The following is a 23,787-nucleotide window of genomic DNA, read 5'->3' as shown; positions in this document are numbered from 1 at the left end:
GTTGTTGTAGTTCTTTTACTGTGAGAAAGGAAAATGGAGAAAAGAGGTAGAACAAATATTTAGCGCGCTAATAGTCAACCTTACATAAGACAGAAAGTCAAGAAATCCAAAGTCTTGCCTTCCTTTTGTGTCATCACCACTTTTCACCACATACCGGCAGTAGAGTGCAACAATAAGCTGAAAAATCTCCACATTGGTACTCACATACTGAAAACTGAATTTATCCCACAGGTTCAAAATGTATCAGAAGTCTGTCTTTTTTTTAAACTCATCGGTCAAAGAATTTGAATAAATAACTGAAACCTGCCAAACTCATTCATCTGTAGTATAATATATTTAAGGTGCAAATTTAGGCCTCATCCGAACTGGGTTGTGCTACAGAAGATGCCAGAAATAATGCTGACAAGATGACCGTAAGTAGTTCACATTTGAGGGTGGTAGTTCAAGTGGACAGAGTTTGTAAGTTTGTCCTTTACTTTGCCTGTCTGCAGCTGAGAGTCAGATGTTTTTCATCCTAAATTCTCATGCAAAATATTATGGAACTATCAAATACATATCTTATATTGCTAGCTGCTGCACACACACACACACACACACACACACACACACACACACACACACACACACACACACACACACACACACACACACACACACATCTTTAATACTCCTCCATACTTTCGTCAAAAGTACAGTCCGCTCCCACCACAGACCCCTGCCTTTTGTTCTCATTTACACCAGCAACATCTGGTGTGTTTGCTCTCAGACTTGAGCATATGTCACAGGCACGGCTGAAGATGCATATAACCCTTTCTACAATTCTGTCATGTCGTGCACAGAGATTTATACACATTGCAACAATTCAGAAAATGCAATGGAGATTTAGTTACGTGTTCAAATGGGTGAAGCAAACAATTGGGAGTCACCTAATTTTGGAAACAAAGCAAAAGGCTGGATCTGGTGAGGAAGACCTTTGATGTGGCTGTAGCTGTAAGAACGTCCTCATCGACTGCACAGCTCTTAACAATCCTGCTTTGAAACAAAGTGCTGCAGTAAGATGACAGGCCCCATGTAACTGACACATGGATCAGAGGGATGTAATAATGTCCAGGGTCACTCCAGTTCATACAAACAGAGCACTGAGTTCAGGCCAGTACATTTTATTGCTGGTTACCCCCAGAAGCAAAGACCCCCCCCCCCCCCCTCCACTTCTGGAGAGACTCTGTGTAGTTTATTAACCACGGAAAAGCCATAACATTGATGATTTAGTCGATCAACAGATGAATCATGAGCAACTATTTGGATTGGGATCGTTTTAGTCATATTTCAAACAAAAACCAAGCTTCTCAGTTTAGAGGACTTGCTGCTTTTCTTTGTCTATGTGATAATAAACTGAATATCTTTAAGTTTTTTACCACTGGACAGACAAAATAAGACATCTGATAACATTGCATTAGACTTCAGGGAATTATAATTGGCTTTTTCTCTTATTTTCTGTTCTGATTATCTGACATTATGTATTGAGGTTGGAATATAACATCTGGGGTGGTAATAATGTTTAAGCCAAACTGTGTAGAAACTATTTTCTCATTTAGTTCATTCAGAACTTTAGAGAGTTGGATTTTCTAAATAGCCTCAAATAGCCTTGAATATATGCAATAGATTCAGAAGTGAGTTGTAAAAGTAATTGTTTAACTTTCTGGCTGTTTTCACCCCATTTTTTAACAGATGGGTGAGGACAGGCTCCGGTGTCTTCTAATTTAATATCATTCAGCCAGAGAGATGTGAACATGCAACATTATACCTTATTTGACTGAATCCAACCATCTGCTCTTTTTGTAGGATGGAGTTTCAGTGCACGACATATTGCCATGTGTGAAATCAAATGAAAAATGTGTGGCCTGTTACAATGCAGGATTCTCTGAATCCTGAAATAACCCTAAAAATAGTCATTTTTTTCTGTAATTAATCAAATGAATGCTGACAGGTCCTCCTTTATAATGTTATTATAATGTTACCTTACAACAAATTACGAGTACTAGTGCTGTTTTCTTTCATTCCACAGTTTGTGTTTCACGATTAAGAAGAATACGCTTCTGCTACATCAGTTGAGATTTGTTCAGCAGATCAAACCTACATAAGTGGAAATAACATGAGAGCAGAACAGTTAGATATGAGAAAACCGATCGGCCTTGAATGTTCACTTGGTTTGATGGCCTGTTGCGTTTCAGGAAAAATTCATAACATTTAAATGACACTTCTGCATAAACACTTGACCCCTCAGTGGCTGAGACGTATCCATCTGAGATGCAGCTTATGTAAGCAGCTTTATAGAACTTTATATATCTAATTCAGCTTTCCTGTCAGTTGACTGTAACCAAAACACTGCAAGAAACAATTTGTATTCTTGATAAAACACACACACACACACACACACACACACACACACACACACACACACACACACACACACACACACACACACACACACACACACACACACACAAGGAAACAAAAACATAGCAACACAATGTGAAACCAGAGACGAGGCAACAAAGCAAAAGGTCAAGTGTCGAAGTCAGACAAAAGTAATCTGAGACTAAATGTGCTAATGGGCAGGCTTATATCTGTTGACTGTACCATAGCATAACAATCATCAAATTAAAGGCTTGATACTGTATAATATAACTGTGTAAATGTGATTATATTGTTGACGTTTTAAACAATATTATGTGCATTTCAGCAGCATGGCATCAGTATGTCTGATAATTATTGCCTCAGTCTCACTTGGATAGATTTCTAAGAAATTAATTTCTACTCTTGATGGAGAGCTAAGGGCGGAAATTCATCAAGCACTTAAGGGCTGAGCTACAGTACATAAAATTAAGATACAGCATACTGTTGTTCTATATATAGATTTCAGTACTTTTTGCTGTTGCATTAACTTATATAAGGTGAATTGTAATGTCTGGTTTAAACTTCCAAACCTGCTTACAGCTGGTCAACTATTCCTTTGGTGCAAATTCTCTATCCAGCACGAAAAAGACTGATTGTTATCTTGAACCCAAATGCAGCCGCCCCATCTGTCAGGAGTGAGTCATGAGGAAAAAAAACTAAAAACTTAGAAGATAATTTTTGCCATATACAGGGCCATGCTGGGTTTGTGACATTTGGGTTTCATGGTGAAACTTAGCTCAAAGGGACTTTATCTGGCAACTTTGATCAGATGATGACTAAACTCTGTTATTGTCTGTCCAAGTTCATGCTGTGAAAACTCTGTGGCTGTTGAATTATAGAGACTGAATCACAAGGTTTATCTGATCAAAAAGTAGCCAAAACAAAATCTCATGACTAAATGTTCTTCTCCACATGCTTGTAGTCTTCTCGCTGTTTCCTTTTTTTATCATCTGACTCTGCTTGTTGTAATGTGATCATTTGTGTGTGCTCATTTAATGCGATAAATGTGATTCATCAGGATGATTATTAGAGAGCCTAACCTGCTGTGGTACAATCACAAGCTCCTTTTAATTTCTGCTCCTAGGTTAAAATGTGTCCTTTTGGCTCCCTTAAAATGTAGCAGGGTTTTCTCTCAGTGACCAAAGCAAGCCAGGGCTTTCTTACTGGTTAACCAGGCTATTACTGTCATTTCAGTTAAAGTTTTTGGTAATTTTAACAGACTATGGCTGCATTAAACGTTATTTTCATTCATTCATCTGATGATTACTTTCTTGATTAATTTAGTAATCTTTTTGTTTATAAAATGATTTTTAAGAATGCCCATCACGATTTCCAAGAGCCCAAAATGACGTCTTCAAATAGCTTGTTTTGTCCAACCAACAGTTCAAAACCCAGAGATACTTAATTTACTATCATATATATATATGACAAAGAAAGCTTAATGAATCAATTATCAAAATAGTTGCAACTCTTTAATGGTTTTTGTTAATGGTTTATCTGCTTTTGTTATTTCCAGAATCTATCATGCTTTCTCTCTTGAATGGAAAAAAATGGCTTGTTTAGTTTACTTGACCACAACATGACAAGATAGAGACAAATTCTACCTGATCAGTCTTATCATACTTATGGCCAAATTTTACGTCCATGTGAAAGTGTGTAAATATAACAGCAAGCCCTTAGGTTAATGACTTTTTTTTTTCTAAAGCAAAAAACAAAACTGCGTCTCTATTATTTCGTACAGTGTGAATAGAGGCTAGTATATGTAGGCTATGTCTTTTTGGTGTTTCTATTTAATTGTGTCCTTTATTAGTAAGCTGTAGCCTACCCCATGGCTCTACTTTATTTTGTTGTTTTATTTATTGTAATTTGACTGGTTTTATATGATCTGGACTTCATCTGCTGTTGCACACCTCTGTACGCGTGGCTTGAGTTTTCTAATAGAGACTGGTGAGGCAAAAAAACCAAAACCCCAAAACAAAACCAATCACGTGGAGTCTACCCAGGTGAGGCCAGGTGAAACCAACTGAGTGGGAATTATCAAACAGCTGGATGTGGTCGCTGTAGACAGGGACAGGACTCTGGAAATGATACTGTGAGGTGAACTGATCCCTTCAGAAACCAAATTTATAGAGTTAGCACCCTAATTTAAATGAAACAAGCTAGCTTTTTTTTTTTTTTTTCAGTGCTGCTAATGACGGCGTGTCCATCGGGTCTTAAAGAAAGGTTAGGGGAAAAAGGTGGCGGGAAGAGGTAAGGAGTTCTGCCAACCAACGAAAATCACCATCTTAGCGACAGCAGTGGTGTTTTTCATAACGGTGAGCTGTCTCTCTGTGGCTTGATGTGTGTATCTCACTCCTTGCTTTGTTCTCGGTGGTGTGATGTAGGTTATACTCTCTAATGCACCGTGTTTGTGTTGGAGCGGAAGCTGCTGTGTTCTGCCTACAGTGGCACAGTCGAAGGGATCTGATCTGTACCTTTTCTAGTAGAATAAAAGCTAAGCAGTAGTTTATGTATTTATATACGGAGCTATTTTCAGTCATCATTTTCCTGCAAAAATGCAAAACATTTGCTGGTTTCAGCTGCTCAGGTGTTGTGAGGATTTGCTGCTATTCTTTGTCATACAATATTAATACATTCGGGTTTTAGACTGTTGGTCAGAAAAAAAAAATCAAAATCGGCTCTAAGAAATTATCATGGGCATTTTCCTATATTTTCTTACATTTTATCGACAAAACAATTTACTTGAGAAACAAAATCTGCAAGTGAATCACTGATGAAAATAGTTTTGCATGCTTTAAGAGGATACATAAGAAACATGGGTAAGTCATGTATCTGTAATAGGAACATTGTTCATTTTTGATGCAAACTTAAATCAGCTGTGTAAATGAGAATTCAACAATATCAAGTTTACTATTTAAATATCATGTGGTTTGTTATTTACCACCATAACTTTGTTTGCAAAATGACACATAGTCCTACTTTATACCTTATTCCCTTACATGACTGACTGTGAACCTGCTAAAATGAACGCTTAGTTTCAGAGTTTATTCAACTGAGCCCTCTATAAAGTAAAAGCTGGCCCAAATTCATTAAATATTTCTCTTTATTTAAGTTTCTTCTTTCAGCACCTTTAGAGTCTGGCTTCCGTTATAATGTTTGGGTTCCCACAGATGTCCAGATGATTGGTTTCCACGACAACACTAAGAAAAGGCCCCACCTTTTATCCTATTAAGGAGGTTTGCACTTGAGTGTCAAGAGTGCTCTCCTGCCTGCACATATTGATCTGGCAGAAATTCCTTTTTCTTTATTTGCACACTGAGTAGAGCAGCCTTCAAACATTTCTTTAACGTTTGTCCTTGGCACGACAATCTCAGACCAAATTTTATTGTGATTTTATATTTATGCTTGTTAAAGTGATCCTACAAGGACATGGATCTTTGTCCTTTTTCCATATTCAAACAGAGAATAAGTAAGTAAGACATTGGCTGCTGTTCTGTATTCACACCTGTATATGGCCTAGGAGTGAGAATTCACCGAAGAGCGAAAGTAGAGTCCAGAGTAGAGTCCTAGAGTCAAAATCTGGATATGTGATCTTTAATGATATGGCTTTGATCAGAACCATCTCTGGAGTTACTTGCTGAGTGACCTAACAGTGTATTTTTGTAGCTGGTGTGGCTCCTAAGATTGAGTAAAATCATTTGTGTGCGTGTGATTTGGTTCTCTATCTTTGGAATAGTGTCCAGCATAAAACTCAACCTGGGAAAGGGTCGTGGTTGGAGTAAGGCAGGAGAGGGCTTTGGAAGAAAATTGTACTTTGAAGTTTAATCCACAGCAAGGCCCCATTTATCTCTCCCACATCCACATGTAGTCACTGTATTTGACTTTTTCTGTACTATAGAGGCCACTGACACAAGGTTTCAAAAATGACTGAAATATTGACATTATGCTCTAGCTCTTTAATTAAAGTACGTTGTTGGCTTAAAAAGCATTTCACTCAGAAGCATATTATAGGTACAAACATAAGTTAGTGACAGTTCGACAGTTCAGACCGAAAACAGCCCTGTGTCGAAACAACACAAGGGACTGTGTTGGTGGGAGTCTACTGTTTGAAATACTGGTGGGACGATTAAATACGATTCAGAATAGTCCGAAACAGAATCATGAGTTTGAATGCTTGTCAGACATGAAAACTCTGTACAACAGCTTATAATACTAGAAGACAGAATTTTAAAGCTCTGGGAAGTTATTACCAGGAATGTGTGCTGGCATGGATTTGACTGGCCTCGACGGATTAAGTTGCATCGTGTTCCAGCAAAAGTCGAGCCAGGTTCAACTTTTTTTGCTGCTGGATGACCCTGTATTTTTTTTTTTTTTTTCTTTTTTCTTTTGCTGGAACCCTCTGAGTCTGAACCTCCGCTGCAGTCCAATCAAATAAATGAGGGGCTGCATTTTTTTCATGTAGTGCCGTTGTCTCTGTGAGCGCAGCCTTAATTGAATCTCAATGGAAAAAGTCAAAAATTAGACTTTTTTTCTGAAATTTTACACAAGGGTCTTGGTACAAGAAGGTGTTTATTTTAGCATGTGGTCTGTTAATGGGAATGTTAATTGCTGCTCTTGGTGTGGCAAAGCGCTGAGACCTTACTGCATGCTCCCTCCTGACACCCTCTTCTATCTAAGTTCAGTCTTCAGTAGATTTAACAGGGTGTAAAAATCGGCCCAAACCATCAAGCACCATATCTTCCTCTAAAAACATTGGTCCATTGATTCAAATGCCTGAAACAACCTACGTCTATCTTTTGCCATAAAGTGTCTGATGTTGACATTGAAGATGGGTTTGCATCCCGTCAACAATTACAATGAGCAGTAAAAATTGAATTGATCCACATAAATAATCCAGACATTTTCACATTTTCTGTCATCGAGGTAACAAATTAATTTAATAGTGGATTTAATAAATGACAAGAGGCCTCGAGCCTCCCAGACCTGCAATATGCATTTTAGACGTGACAACACAGCTTTCAGGCCTCCTCTCCAAAGACAGAGAGTTTTTCTGTATGACTGAACTCTGCTGTGGGCTGCTGTCAATTGTTTCGAAATGCTAATCGGTGAGCCTGTTATTCAGGACCACGCCATGTGCGGAGCGCCTCACACCGCGGCATAATAATTGTCCCTTCTTCTTCTACTTCGCTGAGTCAGAGAGCACGCGCACAAAATAAATTCAAGGAAAAAAGTTTCACTTCACAACCATCAAAGTCAGTGGAAGAACTATTCTTTGACCATCCACCTCTCAGCAGTGCTCAAATGCTTTATAGTCACATGTAGACACAGTTGTTTTTCAGTTCTAGTTAATATATTATCACTATGATATTTAATGTAATGTTTTAACTTAAGCCTGACTTTGTAATTTTGCAAATAAATGTCAGAAGAGCATTTGGGCCAAATATACGGATTCCCTGTGTCTCTACCAATGGGCATTATCTTCACTACCAGATATAAGTTAATTGACTATCCATAGTGTATGGGTGAATATTGTGCTCTGCCCTGAGTGACGCCAAAGGTGCGGATGAGCAGATACATAATGAATGAATATTATGATAAACAAGACTAGGTCAAAACCTAGTGTACGGCTGAGCTGCCCTTTATCTGTTTGCTTCTCTCCCACTCTCTGTGCTCACATATGCAGTATTTTAATACAGCCAAATTCCCAAAAAACTGTTCTTATTTACATGTTTTTCTGTTTCTTTTGTCAGACAATGGAACAGGTATGAAATAGCGACTTAAAAGCAGCCCATCAAGACCGAATGCTAACCAGCAGTCACTTCCAAGCCATTTTGAAGATGCTGCTCTGCACTGCTAAAATCCTGATTTTATAACCGTAAAATCGTCCGATGAAATCACAATATACATAAGTTAAAGACAACAGCTGTGATGTGATTTCAACTGTTTTTATTTGCTATATTTACTTGTGAAATGATCACTCAGAGAGAACGTTAGAGGCTCATTCACGTCTGTGTCAGCTGCCGTGCGGTCAAGTGAATGAGACATGTAAAGAGGTGTGTCTGCGGAGGGAATGCCCGACATCGCACTTGCGCGACAATATTGGCAACTCTCTTCTACGAAAAGTAGCTAAGGTTTGTCCAGAAATTCGCTAGATTTGTTGCTAGGTGCTTATGTTAAGAAAGTCGCTAAAGGGGTCTGAAAAGTCGGTAAATCTAAACCTCCCTGATGATGTAATAGAAACCGCGACCAGTGGATCAAGTTTATCACTTGTTCATTCAGTCAGTCACGGACATTCGCATTTATATGGCTGGCCCTGCTGTTGCTGCCCAGCCCAAAACTTGAATATCTGAGATTATAACACGTAGTAATTCATTGTGATAGCTATGGAATAAAAACTGTTGGAGAGATGTCTAACACAAACTTGATTGTTGTAGTTTCTACAACAACCAATGAAAAAGTAGCATGTCTGTAATGATGGCTGATTTCCATTTATAGCTGCTTCAGTTTCAGGACGCTGGCATCGATTATGCTGTCTCACTGGCATGGCTTGCCAAACAGTGAGCCAGCATGCACAGTACCAGGACACCAAAGTGCATTACAACCATTATTAATGTTATTAACTACATCTATGCTTTTCCTGCTATGATTTGTCAAAAATGTCTGCTCTGAACAATGTATATTGCAGACGTTGCCTTTTGGTTTTTATTGGGTTTTTTTGCATGGGATATTTTTAGCAGATTTGGGACTGTATGTAATGTTTCAGAAACTGTTGGTGAGCAGTCAAGACAAAATAGTAATATCAATCTTCAAGCCTTTTCATCTACATTGTCGCAGATGGTTTTTTCTTCCAAATTTGTCAAAACCTACCCAAGGATATTTCACTCAACACTTACTCTATGTCCCCCTATTTAGCATGTATAAGCAGTATACATTTCATAAATGGTTTTTGCCACATTATGAAGTAGATGTATTTATTTATTGATATGCAGTATTTACAACTATACAACAATAAATTCTCCACTGGAGACATATTTTATATCGTTACAACTTTTACTGTATTGTCATTCGGTTGTTAATAAATAAATACAATGTAGTTGTAAACAGAAACAGTGATATCTGCTTTCAACTACATTATAATACATTTTTAAAAATGTATAAAAGGTTTATATACTTATAATTGCTAAATAGGGGGACTTGGAGTAAAGCTTTAGATTTTAAGCTCTTTCTTTGAAAGCCTTTGTCTTAACAATGTGAATACTAATGCGAATAAATATGCATATAACTTAAGCTAATATGTAATCTGAAGAACATTTTACATTTGTAAAGAACTGCTGCTGTCATATTTAATACTCACTGTATTTACCAGCTACAATGTATTAGAAACTTGCCCCATCCTTTTTTGATCCTATTCGAGCCTCAACTGTACACAGTTTGTGTGTGTGTTTGTTTTTCGAAAGGAGAAATTCTGTGACCCACAAAAGTACTGCAACATAATCCATTCCCATTGTATGTGAAACCAAAAATTCCCTTTAGGTTATGGGGGCGTGGGGGGTAACGACAATTGTTCTAGAGAAAAGACCTTGTGTTTGCCTTGAGCAGAATCCATTCACTTTTATGGAGAGGAAGATAATTCAGTGAATTTCAGAAACACCCATACATCTTCATGACTTTTCTGTAACTGATACACCAAGCACACCCATGTAACCCTCTGTAATGCACGATAAGAGAATGTCTCTGTGTTGTTGGTGTTAACTGAGCCAACATGCCTAAGCTGCAAAATACTTATAGCTATCCTTTCTTCCTGTATGGGTGTGGCACCATTTGCCACAGACCACCTTGTGAGATGTAATGTGGTGTTTCATTCCACTAAACCCAGAACCACTTAAATTAAAACTGAACATAGTGCCCCCAAGTGGCCACCAAGTGAAGCCAGGTAAAGAGCAATGGGAAGCCAACTGAGAACAGTTTGACCAGTGGGGAGTGTAACGAGAGCTGCTGCACCCACCAGTCAGACTTCTCTGCCTTTTTAGGTTCTCTTTGTAAAAGCTGCTTTATGTTAGCCATGCTAGCTGCATGGCTCTAGTGATGGCAATATTGGTCGGTCGGTGGGTTGGTCCACCATTGAGGTCCAGATTAAAATACCTCGACGGCTATTGGATTTCCAAGAATTTTTTGTACAGGCGTTCATGGTCCGTACAGGAAGACTCTTGATGACTTTGACTTTGTTGACCTTTTTCTTTAGGGCCTCCAGCAGTGCAGCATTTTAGAGTCGGAGTGAAATGTCTCAGCAACAACTTGATGCCACGACATTTGTTCCCATTAATTAATAACTATGTTTGATCCCCTGACTTTTCATTTAGCACCACCATCAGGTCACAATATATATATATATATATATGTAATATACGAATATATATTATATAATATGTATTATACCAATGTACTCATAACATTCCCATCAACCTCAGCTATACTTAGCATTTAATGTGAATTAGCAAATGTCAGCATGCTAACACACTAAACCGTGATGCTGAACACATTGTTTGGCGACTTTTAAGACCTTCCGAGCAACTTTTTTCAAAAAAGCAACTAGTGACATACTGAGCGACTTTTTGAGCAGATTTTAACTCCTTTCCCTTTGAGGAGAGTCACTAATATTTCTCAGTGAATGTGCTCCCTGGACTGACCGTGTTCACTGAGTTAGGGCAGCAACAAATTCAGTCGATCAATCAGCAGCCGGAGAGAAGCGTGAATGAGCTCTGAATGTGCCTGAATGACCAATCACTGATCCCTATTTTTTGTTCACATAAAATACTCATAAGTTTAAGGTAAATTTAACTTGACTATTTAAGTTTTTTGTTTTTTTTTCTCAAAATACAAAGTTTACTAGAGTGAGTACATTCCAGTGTTTGCATCTTCTCTATTCATGATACTTCCACAGTCTGTACAACAGCCTACGTAAAAAAGTGTTTGAAATTAAAGGTAGATTTATATGATGATAGCAGCTTAAAAAAGAATGATAGCTAATGATTAAGCTAGTTAGTCTGTTTCTTCTAATTTGACTTCTTTTTTTAAACCTTTATATTTTTTTTTAAATTTTGGATTATTGTTATACTATTAACATGATGAGGAAATGTTGCTAATTAACGTATTTGGCAAGTTTAAAAAATTTTGATTCTGAGCTTATCAGTAAAATGTTCATAGCCGATTTATTTTCCGCCAAAATATCTAATCTTGCAGTACAATATCCACCAGCAGTGACTACAGACTTATTAAACTTTTTATATGGTTATTTTTAGGAACTCACAACACTTATTTAGGATTAGGGAAAGATCATGGTTTGGTTTAATACTGAGAAAATCTGAAGTGGCTTGAGACGCAGTGCAGCAGAGTTTTTATTTATTAGTTAACTTCATACAAAGTGCAGTAAGCAGAAAAACACCTAAATCAAATCAACATTTGGTGTGACTACCCTTTGCTTTCAAAACAACACCAATTCTCCTTGTTACTCTTGTACGCAATTTTTTAAGGTACTCGGCAGGTAGGTTGATGGAGAACTTGCCACAGTTCAGGGCCACAGATCAGGACCCGGTGGGGGCCAGACCATCTGTTGCAGGACTGCTTGTTCTTCTTGTGACGGAAGATAATTCGTTGTGACTCTGGCTGCATGTGTGAGGTCATTGTCATGCTGCAGAATTAAATTAGGACAGATCAGACGTCACCCTAATGGTACTGCATGATTGATTAGAATATCAACATCTATAGTACCTAAAACATTTTATAGAACTGTATAAATATAATTTCAAGGAGACAGGGTTGCAAATTTGTTACATTGTGCCTCATGCCAGGAAAAAGGACCAAAGAAAGTGTCACCAGTGAAACATTAAGTTCTCATAGGAATTACAACACACAAGAGTAAAAGGCAGTGTCCAAAAGTCTGTCCTCTGTTATCTCACTCTGAGAAACATGGCCTCTCATCCAGGGGCAAAGCAAAATATTTATATTATTATTAATCTTTGCTTGAAGAGGTTTAAAAGTGTCTTTGTCTGCTGTGGAGAGATTAGACAGTGTCTGTGTGCCATGACTTATTGATTTATCTAAGTCGAGTGATGTTCAAAAAGGTGAATTATAGCCTGTCAAAAACAGATTCTTTGCAAATGACTTTTTGTGGCTTAGTCAGATGACTGTTGGGAATCTATGACACCAGTTATGATGTGGTTTGGTAAACAAAGAGCTGCATGAGACTGTCTTACACTCTCTGTCTCTCCACAAGTTGCAATTTAAGTGGGATTTATACTCCGTCCTAACTGCTTGTTGGATAGCTTCGGGAGCACCCTGCCCCCACACCTTCCCACATCTTGTGTCAGACCATTTCTGGATTGAACTTCTCTCTCTAGCTCTGTTTTTTTTTTTATTTCTTGCTTAACTATTTGTGGCACTTTGCATGGGCATAACCAAGTGCAACATTATGAATATCTTCCTGGAGAGAGGGTCTGAAAATATGTATCGTATCCCTGTTCTTAAATGATATCCGTCTTCCCCCCTGTCTGTGACAGCAGGCTTAAAACTCCACCTTGCAGTGTAGCCATTTGGAACAACCATAAACACATTTGATTTCCGACATTGTCAGACAACACGTCTTATGAAATAGTTCTGAGAGACCATAAACCAGCCCATAGCCCCTCTGAAGAAGGTTATTGGAGGGTAATGAGCCTGTTGGTGACAGATCTGGGCTACATCTGCTCCTACAGGAGGCGACAGGCCCTGAGTGGCTCAGAGAGAGGCTGTACAGTACCCCACAGGCAAGGTCCTGGGGTCAGCACCCAGCCTTACAAGATTAACACACCTGCCACCAGCACAATGAGGTCTAATGAGCGCACACTGGCGGCCCCAGTCTGTTAGCAGCAGGCCAAGTGCTTTCTGAGTGGCTCACACCTCAGCGCTGGTATTGAAGTCCTGGCTCTCGAGTCAATACCTTCATTAGTGACTTCATGGCGGATCACTCTCTGAAGCCGAACAAAGGCTGCCAGGAGCAGAGTGACACATTCCAGGGATTAGAGAGCTCTGTCAGGTTTGCCATTAAAAGAGGTTCTATTTTTTTTTTTTTCTTGAAATGCAAGGAATTTGCAGGAAAAATAATACTTTTCAGCGTAATTAATTTGACGAGCCAATTTTTCTTCCACTTAAGAGTTTGATGTAGTTCGAAGTGGTGCTGACATATTTCACCATTCCAGAGGCATTTTGGTGCTTAAGACACTGGGACAGTTATTAGTCGAAAGTTCACATAAAAACGGCACATAGTCCAAATGCCTGCAACGCTAGAGCTGAAGTGATCAGTCGATTAATAAGTCCATGTAAAGTTAATCAGCAACTAATTTGAGAATCAGTTAATCATTTAAGTCATTTTTGCAGTAGTCTCTGGGTTCAGCTTCACTATATCATACCTCATTCACCACATATTTTTAGCCACCTGTCCCTCATCAGTGTCTTGTGACTTATGAGACACCATAAATACTTGGTACATAAATAGACTATACTTAATGGATAAAAAGGTTTAGCAGTAAAATATGAATGACCATCCAGGATTACATCCAACATTTCAAAGTACTCTTTGCAAGATACCATATTTTCGCCCATCACAGGGCTCTGGGGTGATGGACTTGCATTGAACATCACACTGCACCTCGCTGTGTGTGTATTCTCAAAGTCAGAAATTGTTATACGCTTGAGACTTTTCGTGACCATCTGCTGTGAACACATTTGCATGTTAAATATAACCTGATAACTATGAATAACACTATTAGGTAATAGTTTGATTTACATGTTTACAAGGCTTGTAGTAAGATGATTTACCACCATTAGCTGTAATCTTAGGCTGTAACAGGATTGCTGTTTACTGCAAAACTTGAAATGATTACTTGATGTTTGCAATAAGCAGACTTTTGCCTTAATGAGGCTGTGATCGTATTATCAGGGTGTCTGCAGGTCTTGAAAAGTATTAGAAATCATTGAGGCCTCAAAGGCTATTAAAAAGTCTGAAATTTCATTCACAAAAATCTTTAATATTTTCTTTTGCCTTGAACTTAAATAAATTAATACTTTTTCATCAGTTAATCCATCTATCCATTATATGACGCTTCTCTAAGTCCAGGTTGCATTAGTTTAATTAATTATATAATTTTGAATCATTGTCGTATACTGCTGAGAAGTACATGATACAATGTATAATAATAATAATAATAATAATAATATAATATTCCAGGTCATATGATCCCTTCTGGGCTCCATCGTGTTCTCGTACATTGGCCACCATGATTGTGAAACAGGTATTAAATGTCAGTGTATGTGGCATTAAACGGTCTTAAAATTTCTTAAATTTAACCTGGTGAGCACTGCAGAAACCCTGATCAGTATTATTTATGTGATCCCACCACCTGCTGACATGTGAAAGTCTCCTCTGAGGGGGAAATTCTTCAGGATGTAATTTCTTCCTTTCGACGGAGTTGATGCATGCAAAGAGTCAGCTCTTTCTGGAGTTAACTACGGCGACATAATGATTTAGTGGCCGTGCAGAGACCTCTGGTCCCACCACAGGAAACCCTCTGGTCTGTCCATGAAGCGCCAGAGTCGGAGTCTTGCTGCTTAAAGTGCACTTCCTCTCTTGGCTCCTGCTTCCACACTGTTCACCTTCATGACCCCCCCCCCAGCGGAAAGAGTCAGATGGCAGCGATGCTTCAGTAACTTTAACCTCTGATAATATGACCTGTGAACCCTCTGATGACCCCCGAACAAAGACTGCGACATTTTCTTTATTAGGGCCTGACATGTTTTTGTTAGCGTGCATAGGGATGTGACTTGTACATGTTTCTCTGTGTGCCAGGAAGTTTTAATAAAGTAAAGAATCTTGGATATACTTTTGTGATAACAGAGACAAAGAGGCTATCAGACAGGCTGCAGGGAGCTCCGACAGCATACCAGAGAGAAACATTTTCAAACTTATTACGGACATTCCTGAAAAAACCTTTTGTCTCTTTAATCAAGCCAGCTCAGTGAAAGGCTTAAGAGAAGGACACTTTAGATTCCTGAAAGTCCTCAAGTGGCTCCGGAGCTCTGGGGACAGTCCACATAATCAAAACTTGACATTTGTGCAACCCCATTCAGCGATGTGGGAAACGCTGCGCACAGACTGCGCCCCTGAAACAAAAGGCAAGGAATGTGCTCCTGTTTTGCCCCGAGGATACTGTATGTAGTATTACAGTATAGCTTGTCACATGTGAGGTAAAGGGTTTGTACTATCAGGCCAAGTTAACTTATGTGGTGTAGGCAAATGAAAAGAGAGCCACATGTGAGTGTTGAGCACAGATGAGAGTGCTGCTGTGTGTGTGTGTGTGTGTGTGTGTGTGTGTGGGGAGGCAGGAAGGCTGCCATTCACATAGCATGTAATACAGTACTTCCCCTTGTTTGACACTGATGCTGCCCTAAATTCAGACAACAAAGACACTTAAAGTGGCTTGTATGTGCGTGAGTGTTCTCGTACTTCTATCGCTGTGAGGACCAATTTGAGTGCTATGCCTTGTGAGTGAGGACATTGATATGCCAGCGACGATGCTCCTCAGGCCTTCAAAGGATTGTTTGAGGGTTAAGACTTGTTTTTACAGTGGGTTTGAGGTAAACTTACGTTGGTTTAACATGAGGTTAAAGTTACGGGAATGCGTTATGTCAATGAGGGTCCCTACAAGAATAGAAGTGCTGTGCGGTGCTACTGCAAGAAGCCTCACATATTTGTGTTGATAGTAAAGTAAGCCCATAGCAGACTGGATGATTTTTTCTACTCTGTACTTTGGTTGTGAAAGCACAATTATTATAATCAAAACGCAGTCTGTCAGCTTTCTCAAATGCTCCTTGGCTTTTTTTCCTCTGTTAAGTCGGCATGAAGAAATTTCAGTCTCAGTGTAGTAAAATTGCTAGTTAAGAATGGTGTTTTTTAAAAAATTACAGTGTTTTTTTTTTCTACATGTTAGAAGGTGATGCTCCTCTTTTAGAGATCAAATTATTTCTTCTCATTTTTTCCCCCTTACTTTTATTGCTTCACAGTCTCTCTGAACATTGTTCTCTTTCTGCCCATCTGCCAAATCTACATGTGTGAGGAGATGAGTTGATCTGAGTACCTTCAGTTATCACAGTGCTCTCATGGCAGTAAGCCTGAGCAGCAGTACATTGGTGCAGGCCGTGGTGGGATACAATTTTGCCCTGAGTTCTGCAAATCAGTTGGGATACATGCGCCATTACATAACTGGTAAAGTCTGGTGATGCTGCCTGCAGCCTGAAAGGAATACCTGCTGACACTAGGGAGGGCTGAAAAAAAACACTCAATCAAAACTACAACTTTGTTTTCTGTTAACATTTTTATTTACAGTTAATATACTCCTAAAATATGCCATATTTAATATCAAAGATAAGATAGTAAAGGTCATAGCTATGTCTAGTAAAGATGCAAATACTACATTATAGATCTTAATGTAGCAGGTATATTATCATTATAATGCAAAGCACAATAACCACTTTCACCGTAATTTGCTATTTTTTCTCGATTAATGTAATTTATATAAATGCAGGAAAGAAACAGCATAGCCCTTGGTGCCTTTTTTCAAAAACAGTGGGACACAAAAGGAATGTAAACGTTTTCGTCTACAGATTCTCATGGGGCCTTCCTCTTCAGTAAACCACATTCATCTGCAACATCAGTACAAGGTTGTTTGATAGTTGGCACAACTGTGCTGCACCATTTGCTAGTGTTTGTTTGTTAGTATCTCAAATCATGTTGGAGATCATATGAGCTCCCTCATGCACATAAAACCTGTGTTGAGGCTTCTATGATCAGACTGAGGTCAGTAACACCATCATCCATAGGACAGTAAAACGGGAGCAGGGTGCAGCAAAAAAAAAAAAAACTTCACCCTGACATTAGGTGGTTACAAACTGCTGACAGGATGGAGAGATGTGCCTGGCCTTGGAGGCAGTATTGTACTTCCTGCTGTGTGGAGCCTTGGAGTTTCTCTGGGTCACTTCTGCTGCTCTGGCAGTAGAATAACACAGTAGGTTGTTGAGTCTGCAAGTGAGGGAGAGTACAGTATCTGTGTCCTTTTTTGAACAACGACACACACACAAGAACACACGTCGAAGGAGGAGGCTGCGGAGCACTCTACAGAGTCCACCTGCCATAAACAATGCATGAGAAAATGTCCACACTTGCATTAAGAAAGTCTAGTCCATGAAATTTGTGAGCTTTGTACTTGCAGAGGACCCTTCTTACTATTTCAGAGCTAGAAAAACTGGAGAACAAAAACAGTTTCAATATGAAGGGAGAAACTGTTGCGTGTAAACTGATCATATGTGTATATTGTCCTTGGACAGCAATTATTCTCGACCATCATCAGGGTTTATGGTTATTAATCTTATTGCTGTGGTGAATCCTAATGACTGTAGCTGTTACCTTTAACAACAGTTTGCATTACATTTGACCGTCCCCGTCCGGAATAAAGCTGAATGTTACATGCGTCTTCTTTTCATTGAGAGGAACATAGACTACATGTATGTCCGTGGCCCTAGAAAATCTCTATGATCAATGGTAGAGTTGAAAAAATAAGTCGATGAGCAGAAAATAACTGTCATGACACATTACTGATACATTTTCTGCATTAAACGATTAACAGTGAATGAAAATAATCAGTAGTTGCAGACCTGCCCCTTGAAGTGTTCAGGGCCTCTGAGCCACTAGGAGGCTCCTGAATCGTAGTGAGGTGTTGATGTGTCCAAAACTCACATCCCTCAACCTCTTCCTCATCAGAAACATCTTGTCTTCACTCAGATCATTTTTCTTTTTTGTATCTTTTTTGTATCCTTTTTGTAAAAAAGGTATATCCAAGACCTCAGCTGCAAGACAGAAACAACTTAGTGCACGCAGACAGAGCCTCTGAAAATCGGCAGCTGTAGATACATTAGTTAACACGAGCAGCCCGGAGCATGTTCTCGAAGCAGTTCTCTGCTGCACTGCACACTAAAGCTGTTCCGTTTTTTTTTTCTTTTTTTTTTCTCTTAATCACAAAAAACCTAGCAAGGCTCCAGTTCCTTGCCAAAGGTTACCCGTCTGGACTGTTGTCATGGCATTTCAATACCTTTTAGTTTGAATAGCATACAAAGAGCTTTCCCTCACTAAAGGACACAATATGTCCTTTCACCCATAGTTTAAGACTTAAATACCCGTATCCATTAAGATGGATGCAAACTGTTAGGGCAGGGATTTATCTAAGACTCTCATACATATGATTTTGCCATCAAATTGGGGCATATAACATAGTATAACAAAGGATTCGAAAGCAAAAAACATGCAGGGAGGAAAAGGCAAGCACATTAATGTTATTAGAATTAGTTTTGACATAGTTTGCCCTATACTATGAATTATATCTAACATTCACATTTTAACGTTTTCAGCAGGATTTTATTTTACTGCCATGCCTGAGGAGTGGTCAGTCTCATAATCTGCACTCTGCTTTATATTTTGATTTTCATTCTAAAATGTACAAAATTGTAAAAAGTTTTAAAGTATAAAACATCTTAACAGAGCACAAAAATCCACTATTGTTTTTTTTTTTTTGTTTGTTTGCTTTTTTGCTCAAATTTTGTTCTCAGCTTCTGCATCTGTTTCCTTTTTAAGCGTTAAAACATAAAAAAACAAAAAAAAAAGTTTTGTTTCACTAGCTCATATGTGGGAACTCAAGGCACATGTCAAATACTGCACAATCATAGTGATTATTAGAAGTTTTCTAACAACTATTAAAAGTGATAGACAGAAAATCACTGAAAGAGTAAAGTACTCAGAGTCTGAGCAAAACGTCATTATGATAATAAACATTTCCTTCTGTAACACGGTACATTGGGAACTCAGGCTTTACACCAAATGATCCTCCAATATTCATTTTCTTTGCCACTATGTCACTCAGTCACTGTATATGCTGATAAACCACTATGTTCATCTTTTGTCTTCCTGTGGTTTTGAATGATTCAATACACCTATTAAGTAGGTATACAACTCCGATGACGGGTAGTAATGTATACTTTTGTCACTGTGTATTCAGTTATATAGCTGCACCTGGGCAGGTTTATCAAGGGAGGAAACTCAATACGGTTTCAACTTTGTTTCAATCTATGACGCTTTTTCTAACAGTAAATAAATTCAGGATTGATTCTCTCACTCAGCTTCAGGTGGTAGGTGGTGTTCAGTGGCTGCAGAGGACAGCAGGGATGTCATCTACACCCGTACTGTATATAAACGGAGCACAAGTGTATATGTTACAAGGCCTTGGACGACGTTTCAGGGCAACAAATCAAACTCAGAAGTTTATCTGTGAGGTTTAGCAGCATTATAAAAGAAAAAGTGAGTCCACCACGTTCCATGCTACGAAGCTGAAATCACACTGAACTTTTTTTTTCTTTTTTTTCTGACAAGATGTCGGTTTCTGACTAGTTTATAGTTACTTAGACTTGTTTCTGTAAAACTTAGGAGCAAATGTTTGGTACACAGTAACACTGGAGCCCGAAGTATGTGTAGGCTAATAAATTTTCATACAATATGAAAAGAAACACTGCCAGACATATTCGCTGGACCACAGTATCATTTCCATAGTGACTGTTGAAGAATGCTGAAGCCTCAAAAGGGCTTTCAGTTATCTGCAAATACAGAGAGGCTTGTTTTTTTTTTTTTTTTTAATGAAAGGCTGGCAAATAACGTTTGGAGGCTGTGTGCTGCTGTCTCAAAACTTTGATACTTTGATTCATGTAAAAAACCTTGAAGAGGTTCAGCTGTTCAAAAGCAGCCGCTGTGGATTAAGACCCATTAACCGAGTGGGGGACAAAAGCTGCTGCTCATGCCTGCGTGCGAGACGTCACTTCTTATCATCTGTGACAGAAAGGTCATTTCTGCTTAGTGAGTCGTCCAGGATGTAGAGCAGACCTCCTATATGAGCTGTGTGCCTCTGTTTTGACTTCAGATATTATTATGACGTTGCGACTCGCAGCGAAGAGGTCTCTCCTTTATCGCTTGGTGTCTGGGTCACAGTGAGAACTGAGATGTTGACGAGCCGCAGAATAATCCCAACCACATGTGACTTTGTGTTTTGGCCGTGTCAACCCTGCTGTCCCTGAGGTGTGAGGTTGAGGAAAGGATCTGCTTTTGACCACCGAGGGACTCGACATATTTCATAGTTTGATCACATTTCATCTCTTAACTGGCAGCCTGCCGTCCTGAATCAGACATTCACAAGAGAATAGAGGAACACATGAACTCAAGCTTCAAAAACAGTGTTTTTTTTTATTTATGTCAAAACAACATCTTTCTTGGTGAGAAACACTTATTATCCCAACAAAAAACAACTATTTGTTCTTCAGCTGGTTTAAGAAGGATGTTATAAAAAATGAGGGGTTATATGGGGATTATTATGATGCCATACAAATATTAAAAAAACACCATGAAGTATTCCACTGCCATGTATTGGGAAATGTTATACTGAATTTTCGTTTATTTCAGAGTAAATATGATCCCTGAGTCTGCAGAAGTTCTTCTTGTTTTCTGGTGAAAAAATGTCACAGATAAAACAGACCTCCCTGGCAAAATCCTAAACCAGTGACTCCCACACCGGGTGGCTGTCTGAGTCCTGGCTGTGCAGAGAACTTAAGCCAGTGTCTGAGTCGTCGTCGTTCCCGCTGCGAGCTTTTGACAGACCCCTCGCCTGCTCCACCCACTCGCTTTTCCTCTCCAAAGTGCTCATCATGCCCGTCTTATCATCTGTCCCGTGGCTACATTTCTCCCCACTGGCTGTCCCTCGCTCTATGTCCAAAGTGTTCACTTTCTCCAGCAAATCCCTCATCTCCTTCTCCCTCGCCCCGCAAATCTCCTGGGTCAGCTCCAAATCGCTCCTAATAGCTTCTAAATCCCCGTTGAGGCGCAGGCCGATGTACAAACTCACATCTAGCTGCGTTTTGATCCTGCCTTCTTCCAAACGCAGCTCGCTCTCCGATGCTGCGTCTGCCTGGGCGCTGGGGGCCCACCGTGCGCCCTCGCCGGGTTCCGTGCCTTTGCTCAGCAGCTCCTCTTTCCTCCGCTGCATCCAGCGGTGGTTCAGCTCCTCCTGGATCTGCACAGTGATGGTGTCTATAAGAGCTTCCTGCCCCCACAGCTCCTCTTGTAGTCTGACCACCTCCTCGCACTGCCGGGCGTACTCTTGAAACTCGGCAAGAGTCGCAGCTGAACACAGCCGGTCTTCGTCTCGGCTGGAAGCTGCAGCATCCTCCACCAAATACGTGTCCTGAACGTAATTGATCCCGTGCCTTTGGATTCTGTCAAAATGCACCTTCGCCTCGCACCTTTCGATCTCTGCGTCCAGCTCTTCAACCCTCTGAATCTGCTGGCGGATGGTGTGATCCTGAGAAACCACCAGATGCACCAAAGTTTCCATCTTCTCCGCAGAGGACGCGTCTCTGTGCGCCGCCTGCGCCCTCTTCTTATTGATCTTCTCCAACTTCCTGAAAGCTTTCCTGACAATCCGGCGCTGCTTTTCGGGCGAGATGCTCCCCGTGGGAGACCGCGCGGTGCCCTTTGTAACGCAGGGGCTCTGTCTGCTCAGCACCACACGCGCCTCCGCGCTGCGGGCTCCGTGGTTCGCCAGAGACGCCTCGCTTTTCACCAACACAAACTTCACGTTCCTCTGCTCGTCTGCCCACGCGACCCAGAGCCGTAAAATCTTGGTTTTGTTCGGCAGGATCCTCTCGAAGCCTCTCCATTTCTCCACGATGCAGTACGACTGTGCTGCGGAAAGGCCATGCTGGGAGTTTTGGTCCTCCAGAAGCACTTTGACAACATCAGCGCAGGTTGTGCGCTTTGACAAGCCGAGGACGAGCTTTTCTTCTCGGCAGACCCACACTGATATCTTGCTCTCCTCAGACTCCATCGTGGGTTTGTGTTAAACTGTATTTCTTTTAAATAAATTCGGGGGGGGGGGAGAAGTCATATTAGAGAGAGCCCGGAGAAAAGCGCAGCGGTGGCCATACTCATTCCCTCTGCGTGCATGCGCGCTGCGTCCCAGGCGCGTCTGAGAAGTTGCCGACGGGGCTGGAGGGTTTGGAGCTCCATGTGTCCCCTTGTGCACTTTCCCTGAGGCCAAGTCAAGGAAACACTTCGCCCTCACAAGAACTGCCTCTGCTGTGATCACATGACTGCCCCCAGCAAGTGTCAGTGAAGAGCGCTTCATATTGTGGTTCGCGGTTTGGTGTCGAGATGAGCCACCGGCCGAGGCCTTTATAATATCAGTTGTAGAAGCAAAGGGGTTGAAAACCAGTTCGCCAACAGCTTTCTCAGACATCGCGGAGATTTATTATGTTACACCGGCTGTCTCTGTTCCTCGATGTAATCTTAGGGTTTAAATTGTAAATGTCATGTGAATGTCTTCCTGATTCAAACCAGTGTTCAATGCTTCATTAAATAACTTATAGCGTCGTAAAATGATGGTTCATTTTTTTTCGTTCACATTTTGCTGAGCTGACCAGGTGCTACTACTTATTACCACTGCCCCAAATGGCCGTGGTAGACAACTGAGAGTGGAATAAGAGATGGATTGGTTTGTAAAGCTGCATTGTGCATTATATATTTATTCATTGACTACATAGGGACAGAAAGACACCAACATCCAGAGTAACCAAGCCTGGACATACCATTAGCTCCAGATTGGTCTTCCAGCTCCCGGGAAAAAAATAGCTTTACAGAACTGTAAAAATAGAGGTTTATTTTCTCTGATTCTGCTATTGTGCACTGGCCAGGTACTGTAGTCAGCCTGTGGTTTTACATATCCAACTCGAGGCAAAATTTTTTTTAACTTTATTCCAGAAAATGTGACCACTGGACTGTTTGTGCAGCCCACGTTTCATCAGTAGACTGAGGTTCTTTTAGACCTAAGTGTTTTCTTAGTGGTGTAAATTGGAAACGGTCACAGCTGGTTAACCCTGTTGTCTTTCACCCTCTGATTCAGGAGAAAATCTTGTACTCGATCCTTGATTTGTCATTTTATGTGCAGTGAGAGATGATTACCAACTACACTCAACCCGTGAAACAAGTTTGGGTAAAAAGTCCACAGGGTCTCATTTATTGATATTTTTATCTGATGCGGCACCAAGCTGTTGGTTGTTCAAAGAAATCAACAGTGACACAAAAATAAAATACGGATACAGCACTACACAATTGGAAATCTGAGAAGAACAGTGGTGAATTCTCCTTCTGTTGGA

General features: G+C 40.1%; 1 protein-coding gene across 1 annotated transcript; it reads right to left on the bottom strand.

The window, feature by feature from the left end:
• Nucleotides 1-16,890: 16,890 nt before the first annotated feature.
• rassf10b (Ras association domain family member 10b) lies at nucleotides 16,891-22,760 on the bottom strand. Its single transcript, XM_040128667.1, has one exon. It carries the CDS (start codon nucleotides 22,458-22,460, stop codon nucleotides 21,129-21,131), a length of 1,332 nt encoding a protein of 443 aa, XP_039984601.1. The 5' UTR covers nucleotides 22,461-22,760; the 3' UTR covers nucleotides 16,891-21,128.
• Nucleotides 22,761-23,787: the final 1,027 nt, after the last annotated feature.

Source organism: Xiphias gladius, chromosome 1 (genome assembly GCF_016859285.1).
Source record: "Xiphias gladius isolate SHS-SW01 ecotype Sanya breed wild chromosome 1, ASM1685928v1, whole genome shotgun sequence".
NCBI lineage: Eukaryota > Metazoa > Chordata > Actinopteri > Istiophoriformes > Xiphiidae > Xiphias > Xiphias gladius.
This window is presented reverse-complemented; position numbering and strand designations above follow the sequence as displayed.

What these genes read in the sequence shown, in the direction of transcription:
- rassf10b (XM_040128667.1), bottom strand. Translation starts at nt 22,460, where the DNA reads ATGGAGTCTGAGGAGAGCAAGATATCAGTGTGGGTCTGCCGAGAAGAA.